This window comes from Cyphomyrmex costatus, unplaced genomic scaffold (assembly GCF_001594065.2).
Source record: "Cyphomyrmex costatus isolate MS0001 unplaced genomic scaffold, Ccosl1.0 scaffold43, whole genome shotgun sequence".
Lineage (NCBI taxonomy): Eukaryota > Metazoa > Arthropoda > Insecta > Hymenoptera > Formicidae > Cyphomyrmex > Cyphomyrmex costatus.
In genome coordinates this window covers 607,878-616,179 of record NW_017278534.1, presented here as the reverse complement: position 1 = coordinate 616,179, position 8,302 = coordinate 607,878, and the positions used below count along the sequence as shown (strand labels likewise).

General features: G+C 29.7%; 3 protein-coding genes across 6 annotated transcripts in view; 1 reads left to right on the top strand and 2 right to left on the bottom strand.

Annotated features, from left to right (window-relative positions):
- Positions 1-1,247, bottom strand: part of COX7B (Cytochrome c oxidase subunit 7B) — a 1,621-nt gene extending 374 nt beyond the window's left edge. Inside the window, exons 1-2 of the mRNA XM_018544285.1 lie at positions 1,055-1,247; positions 204-373 (exon numbers count right to left, since the gene is read on the bottom strand). Of these exons, the coding sequence (XP_018399787.1) occupies positions 204-373; positions 1,055-1,103 (219 nt within the window). The 5' untranslated portion in view covers positions 1,104-1,247. The remainder of the gene's footprint in view (positions 1-203; positions 374-1,054) is intronic.
- A 257-nt stretch (positions 1,248-1,504) lies between these two features.
- NitFhit (ntrilase and fragile histidine triad fusion protein NitFhit) lies at positions 1,505-6,367 on the top strand. Of its 3 annotated transcripts, none has more exons than XM_018544196.1 (7): positions 1,505-1,698; positions 3,288-3,429; positions 3,684-3,839; positions 3,936-4,139; positions 4,577-4,789; positions 4,878-5,056; positions 6,294-6,367. In XM_018544196.1, exons 1-6 carry the CDS (start codon positions 1,646-1,648, stop codon positions 5,043-5,045), a joined length of 936 nt encoding a protein of 311 aa, XP_018399698.1. In that variant the 5' UTR covers positions 1,505-1,645; the 3' UTR covers positions 5,046-5,056; positions 6,294-6,367. The 3 variants fall into 3 exon arrangements, with proteins under 3 accessions (XP_018399698.1, XP_018399699.1, XP_018399700.1); XM_018544197.1 differs by having other exon boundaries at positions 4,878-5,072; positions 6,294-6,362; XM_018544198.1 differs by lacking the exon at positions 6,294-6,367 and adding an exon at positions 5,132-5,219.
- Positions 6,189-7,597, bottom strand: EMC3 (ER membrane protein complex subunit 3). 2 transcript variants are annotated; one of them, XM_018544200.1, is made up of 4 exons: positions 7,482-7,597; positions 7,085-7,367; positions 6,745-7,001; positions 6,189-6,561 (listed from the first exon to the last, which is right to left on the bottom strand). In XM_018544200.1, the coding sequence occupies exons 2-4, from the start codon at positions 7,231-7,233 to the stop codon at positions 6,191-6,193; spliced, it is 777 nt and encodes a 258-aa protein (XP_018399702.1). In that variant the 5' UTR covers positions 7,234-7,367; positions 7,482-7,597; the 3' UTR covers positions 6,189-6,190. The 2 variants fall into 2 exon arrangements, with proteins under 2 accessions (XP_018399702.1, XP_018399701.1); XM_018544199.1 differs by having other exon boundaries at positions 7,085-7,597.
- Between the last annotated feature and the right edge of the window lie 705 nt (positions 7,598-8,302).

Genomic DNA, 8,302 nt, shown 5'->3' with positions numbered 1-8,302 from the left:
TATGTATGTGTGTGTGTATGTGTATGCATACATGTATAATTCATCTAATTTGTAATATATATAAAAAAAATATAAAATTTAATACATATAAAATGTAACAATGCATAAAATTCTATTATAAAATATGTCAAGAAACATACATAATGAGATTTTATATATGATACAGTTAGTATTATCTGAGATGACATAAATTTGATACATACATAAGCTATGGTACCAACGAGTACACCAATACCAGCAAGTAATTGAACATTGTAAACTCTCTGTCTTGCGTCATAGTGTTCTTTCCACGATCCACATGGTCCAGGTATATCATTTATGGTTGGCAATCTAAGATCGTCCTGAACTGCTTTTGAACTGGAGGAACGAGTACCTTTACATTGCAAAATTAAATGTTCAGATAAAATATTATCTTTCTTAATTTTTTAATTTATATGCATTTATATTATTTTTTATTTAAGTATATTTTTGCACAGTTCAATTTCAATATAATTTTTTAATTTCGATATTAAGCTTTTTTAATTTATAATGAGATAGATAAATTTAGGCATTGAAAGAAGAGAAATCGAAGATGCCGAATACATAAAGTGCAAGCAACATAAAGACCTAATCATAATCCTAATTCAAATAACAAGTCTCTTATATCAATTTGAAACAGTTCCTGCTCTACATAATGCTAGTGCTAAATATTTGATAAGCGATATTATTTCAAGTCGAAAATAATACCATGGAAAATTAGAAGCCATAAAGTCTAATGTTAAAATAAAGAATACATTTGTTGATAATTTACACAAGATTGTAATTTTATCAGAGCATTTCCTTATAATTAAATTAATTATTTTCTAAGTTCACAAATCTAAAGTAATTGACATAGAAAACGTTATTTAAAGAATTTATCATAGACAAAGCGAAAAATTTTATATTATTTATTATCGTAATGAGTTTACACGGAATAATATTTAGTGGCATTCACACCTAGCAGGCATTATGTAAGATATAAAGTGGACTATATTATGGATTAGAACGAATGGTTCTGAAATAAGAAAAATCTCACCTCTTCTGATGAAGTTACGAGAGATCGGACGCAATACGTGATTAAGCATTTTGACGTAATTAATTTGCTGTCGTAAGTCACAAGAAATCTACGAAGTGACAGATGAAAGGTCGTTGACAAATCAAAATATGTTCTTCTTTTAATTAATTAATGGATCCTGACTCCCTAGTGATTTTGGAGGAAGGTTAAATGTGCCTCCTTTTAGCGCATGCGCATTGAAGTATGTACTAAATGTCGAAATCAGAATTTTAGATCTAGAAGAATACACCAATAATAGCGAGCGCTCACTCAACTGTTGAGTCCGCTGAATGCGCCCTATGATCATACGACTTCTATGTAGACGAGCCTTAATTCCTTATTCCTTCTATTGTGGCTGTACTTTAACTTTAATCTCGGTTTAACTTGGTTTAACTTACTATTCATCTTTTTCTCATTTTTAGGACTGTGCAGAATAAAAGGAACAGGGAATAGAGAACAGAGAATAAGAATTTCAACCTATCAGAAATCATGTACTATTGAATACACAACTGTTTATTCCACTAATAATAGAGAGCGCAATAAACAAATAACGTTATCAACAATGTGATAAGAATGGAGCGTGTGTGGCCCATTATTGCCCAGTCACTTACTTTGAGATGTTACAGGTAAGAAATTGATGTAAAATCTATAATAACTAAATTATCTATAATGACTAAAAATGCATATAAAAACCGAGATAGAAACGAAACGTCAGAGAGTAAACCTGAATAAACAAGAATGAATTAATATTGAATTAGTATTGAAATTTGGATTTATCCGAATGCGTAATTTAAATATGGAAAATTTTTTTACAACTTATACAGTTTAGCTACATCTAAAAAATTAATAAAATTAGGCTTATTTGACGCGTTTTTGCGTGAAACGAAAGAATTTGACAGAAATAAGCGTCGCTCTGCATTCAGAACCGATATTAAGCGTTAAAATTCGCGATTATTTAGGTTAAAAAATCTGTCACATATAGTTATAGGTCTGTTTTTTCTCCACCCCAAGTTTTCTGAAAGTGATGTTTATTAGTGCGATAAATTAATGATGATTATGTTTGTATATTACTGTCAGTTGTCAGTATAGTCACCAATGAATGAGCACCCTATAATTCCTGTCCAATTTCTTCGTATAGTTTCACATTCTAATGTTACTTGTCATAAAACATTATAGATTTTTTCATCTGTTTTTTACCTTCAGTGCCATGTTAAGGTAAAATGGATAAAGTAATCTGTAATTTATAATTTTTTCAAGCTTTAAATACAAAATATGCCAGGGGCAAGTATATTAGAATTTATATTTTCATCATGGAAAAGGAATTTTTATTCTGTGAAACTATTACAAAGAAATTGGGCAGGAATTAAACATCAAAAACACTAGTTTTATCGGTAATACAGGCGGCGCCAGCATATTTTAGCATAAAGAAATTCGTCTTTGAGTTAGAATTTTGAATTAGAAAGTATTCACTAGGCAATAAAGGCAGAAAAGCTGATATTTTTACATTGAAAGACTTAGAAATGTTTCATGCAATTCCTATAAATGAATAAATTCGGATTGAAAAAAAAATTTATTTTAATATTTGTGAATGCATATTTTGAAAACTTGAATCCATTTCAATCCATTCTCATTTATTGGGATATACTTATCTTATTTTTTCGTGAATAAAAATTAAAAATTTAGTTTATGTAAACTTGAATATATCAACGAAAAAAAATTTTGTTTGACCGCGCCCAATTGGAGGGTCTTCAGGCAGCATTCAAGAAAAGATATGCAAGTAGTCAGATTTTTTAATAACGTACAAAAAATTCGGTGGCTAAAATACTGAAAAAGTTTTTTTTTCCCATACAAATTCAGTACAAAACTTCATGTGCTCGGTGGCACGGGTTAAAAATTTTTATTTTTTTTTTTCCGTTGGGAAACTTTTTTTTTATTTATTTTGAACCACTTTTTGCCCGGAAAATGGAAAAATTCGAAAATCGCCAAATTAACGGACACCCTAGTGTACATCTGGATTTCGGAGAATCAAGATTTCACTGTACTTCACGGATTGTCACAGACTTTATCAGAATTCAACGTACTTCGTTGAACTTCATCAGACTTTGAGGAATTCAATGAACTTCTGACAGATTATACACCGAAATTCAAGAGTGGTTACCCTCTCGAAAAATACTTAATTTGTTATTATATTTATAACAAAGTTATTGTCTTTTAGCATACAACCGGCGAAACGTTACATCAACACAATGGTACATCCACTAATTGCAGTATGTCAAATGCGATCGATAGCTGACAAAGTAAAAAATCTGGAGGTTGTGAGGGAATTAGCAGCTGAGGCCAAACGCAGATCGGCCACAGTATGTATGCAACAAATAGTATTTTATATCCTAAATGACAATAACTTCATTATTGTTATACAACAATAATGACTTGAACCAGGAAATTTAATATTTATTTTTAATATTTATATTTAAGAAATCGCTGTTGTAATTAATTAAACAATTGCATAATGCATTATAGCGCTCCACTTACTGCGTTGACTCCTTAAGGTCCCATTTTGTACTTTTTTATTGTGGAGTAACTTTATTCTTTTAATTTATATATTTTGCAGATAGCATTTTTTCCTGAAGCTTGCGATTTTTTGGCGGATAATAAGAAGGACATTGTTGTCATGGCTGAGCCTTTGACTGGACTGACAGTAACATCTTATAAAGAGATTGCTATTAAGAATAATATCTGGTTATCCTTAGGTGGAATTCACGAAGCTGTAAATATTTTAATTTCTATTTTACATTAATTTACTTAAATATACAAAAGATAAAATAATTATTTCTTTAACAATATACTATACTTGTCATTTCAGTCAGATAATGTGGAAAAGATTTACAACACACATATATTGATAAATAATAAAGGAGAACTGGTTGCTGCATATAGAAAGTTACATTTGTTTGATATGGATAATAAGGATACCGGAGTACGCCTGATGGAATCAGATTATGTGCTTAAAGGAATCGAAATTGTGCCACCTGTGTCCACACCAATTGGCAAGCTAGCGCTTAGCATTGTATCCTTAGTTAAAATTAACAATGATATATTTCCATTTAAAAAAATGACAATAACTTTCATATGATCTTAAAAAGTTGATTCTATAAAAGTTTACTAGAAGTACATCTGATTAAAAATAATTTAAATCAGATGAGAAAATAGAAATTTTTTAGAAATATGTGTCAAAGTATCATGCAGAGTGATAGAAGACATTAAACTATATCTTTAATTGAAGCCTTTTTACGATAAAAAAAATAGTCGAAAAATTGATTTTGTTTCAAATATGAATTTTACCATTATTTGGTAAAATGGCCTACTAAGTCATAACTTTTTGTTTAAATATTTTTTTTGTAAGACTGAAAACAAAGAAAATGTTGGAAAACGATCGATTAAAGTGGACATCATGTATATATAAATTATAAATATATAGCAAAACACAACTTAACAATGATATAGTGTTACGACATGCGGTTTCCCGAGTTGTCACTAACGTTACGAAATATGGGAGCACAGATTCTCACGTATCCGTCAGCGTTTACATATCAAACTGGTGCTGCACACTGGGAGGTAATGCTTCGAGCACGAGCTATAGAAAATCAGTGTTATGTCATAGCTGCGGCGCAAACTGGCACGCACAATAAAAAAAGAGTGAGCTGGGGTCATGCCATGGTAAATAATTATGTATATAGTTATTTTCTCTCGATAAGAGACTAAAAATTGCTTATTATAATTAAAATCGGAATTCATTTTTTTTCAGATTGTGGATCCTTGGGGTGCTGTTATAGCTCAATGTGCGGATAAAACGGGTATAGCTATGGCAGAAATTGATCTCGGACTACTGGAAAAAATTAGGAAAAATATGCCGTGTGAACAACATCGCCGTACTGATTTATACTCAAGAATGGAATGTCAAAAGTCCACTTAATATGGTTAAAGGTTAAGCAGTAAACACGTAATTATATTAATTATACTTAAAGCTTCTGTTTTTTCACTCATCAATTACTATTTTAGGGGAGTGGTTCACTTGCACACTTGCAATTGCCAATCACAGTAACTTCTGCGTAAAAAAAAATTTTTTTTTTTCTAACACTGTTATTTGCACATTTGATTCGTGTGCAATTGATATACACTTCTATTTCAGATTGTGACATCTTATTCTAGCATATTGCCATAAAATTTTAAATAATTCAAAAACTATTAATTTTTTTATATCAATACCTTAATGCTTTTACATGCAGAATAATTAAAGAATTAATTAGAGTCATATTGTGTAAAAGAATTATTATACAATTTATAACACAATTCATAAAAAACATATATAAATGATGAAGTTATAGGAAACACTATATTAATTATATATATTAGTTTTTAATATCTCTATTACTTTTATAGACAGAATAATTAGAGAAATTATATTGTAAAAAAAACATACAATTTCATTTAAAATAGTGGAGATAATCTTGAAATAAAAAAATGAAAAAAATTTTTTGCTCATAATATATGTCTCTTCAAATCAAACTATTTTTCCCTATGTGGTATTTTCTTATATCATCAAAAACAACAGATATTTTGAATGATTAAATTACAGAAAATACCTTGTATAGAAATAAATATAATTCTTGAAATAAAAAAATAATTTTCATTACATTTTTAACAAATTATTCTACTAAATGCAAATATTGCTTTATTGAAAAATATCTCTATTCAAATATAATTTTAAAGAATTTGTATTGTATATGTTTTCTCTTCTGATATCACAATTTGAGACAGTAATGAATAAACAGAAACTTTAAATCATTTTAAGATCTATATACAACATTTAACATAATTTAAATAAAAAAATCTAGAATAAAATAATATATTGTTGTTACCGATTTTATACTTAAGATTGTTATCACAATTTAATGTTAAAATTAAAATATATTGTTATATATTTTATCATTTTATTTATTAAAAAACAAAGACTTATATCTTAGATAGATAATGAAAAAATTGCTATTTAACATATAAATAAATTAGATTTTCTGAAATTTGTATGGTAAATAATAATTTAATTATTAAATATCAATTTTATTTGCATTGATGAACTAACATATTATCAGCTAGGTCCGTTTTTGATTGGATACCCATGAGCTCAATATCTACTCCTTGTAGCACCCAATTATGTTCACAGATTTCCAATGCTTCCCATTCAGACTTGAAGGCTGCTTTCGGATCAGGTGGCATAGACATTGCAGCTCCTGATACTTGATCTTGTACTATTCTTGACGTATCTGCAGCATTATTCTCACCAAGTACAAGTGTATAAATGGACCTTAGTCCAAATACATTTAGAAAATACCATGAGGCAGAAGAAACCCATGCAGCATCCAGCGTAATTAATTCTATACCCCGTTGTAACATTGGCTTGAAACGTAGGGTTAATGGAAATGGTACTTTAGCTAAAATTAAAGCAATTAATCAGCAATTAAATCATATGTACATAATTATGTTAAATTAAGTATACATAATTTTATAATAGTTACAAATTTAGTTAAAAGCTCAAAATCTATTTGAAAAAAATCATACTAAATAGAATATTTACAGTAAATATAAGTATTCAACAATATTTACATGCTACATACTTGTCACAAATCCAGAGAACATCCAATTGATCCAACCACCGATTAGTACCATAGGTAAGACATTAGTCACATTTCCCTTCAGCATTTCAGTCATAATATTTGGATCGGTCATAGGATTTTGGGAAACAGGAGTACGCTTCTGAGTCTTAAAATAACCAGTCTCTTCATTGTTAAAGAAATGTCTTCTAGTCATAAAACCCACTTTAGGTATGTACTGTCCGTTCTCCCGGAGCAGCCTGGAGCGTATCATGACTTGACTGCAAAATATTTAATGTTATAAATAATTGTGAGCTTCACGTATGAAACCTCCAAGTTAATTGATGTATGTTTAAATGTTTACCTATCTTGCACTTGATGAAGCTCGACCTTCTTTTGCGAGGCAAGCAATATCGAAACATAGTGGCGGACTATACCGACTAGAAACGTGATCACTACTATAGGCAAGAATACCCAACCTCGGATATTTGCATCCAGCAACAATTCTGCCATGTCAGCTGTTTCTGCTGCGTTAATGTGCGTAAATAAACTCTATTCGCGAGAACGATAACGAAAAACGGAGCAACGTAGAACTATTCACCGTTCTATTTCTTGTGTGGCTTTTTCCCTCGGGTGGGAGAGTAAAGCTAGAAACATAACAAAAAGCACAGGCAGTAGGACAAGGAATAAGAGATTTTAACCTGTCAGAAATCATGTATACTAGAATGGACACTTTCTGATAGGTTGAAGGCTCTTATTACCTGTGCTTTTTATTGTGTTGCTAGCTTAATTGATATGTCTGTTTTTTACCTACGTTCCTTTCAATATTTTGACAAATCGTTTCTAGGTTCCTGTATAGTTTTCTGCTATAATTGAAAGGTCAACAGGAGGGAGATTGTGGAGACCTCTAGTCGAAGACGAATTTCTTTATGCTGAAATTACGGCTGGATAAATTGCGATAATCAGAAAAGACTCGTACCGAGAGCGACTTTTTTCGGAAAAAAAGGCGAAATAAAAATTTGTTTTGATATATCATGTGCAATTCGGCTTTGTGTCTACGTGCATTCGTAGCTTCACAAAAAAAGAAACTAAAAAGTTTTTATAACGTAATGTTATTTCTATGAGATAATTATACATATATAAATACGATTCATTTATAACTGAATTGATACTAAACTGATGTTAATTAATATTTAATTAATAATACAGTGACAACATTAATGAACATACGCAGTTGCAAAATATCATTAAATTATCATTTTCCAACTTACCGATATTAAAAAACTTTGATATTAAATAATAAAGAAATAAGAGGTAGGCAATTTTCCTTCTCAGAATATATTCTATGCATGAAAATACACAAATTTTATAAAATTATAGGAAAATCGAAGTAAGCGGCGTTATAATACGTATTTATCAAAATCATGAATTTAACAATATGTTATCTAAATAGTTTTATATATATTATTGTTCGTAATATCATTGGCTGCGTTCAGAAAAAACAACTTTGCACTATGGTAAAATTCTTTAATATAATTGGTCTTTCCCTTAGTTCCTCACTGCATCTAAATGTATAAACCAA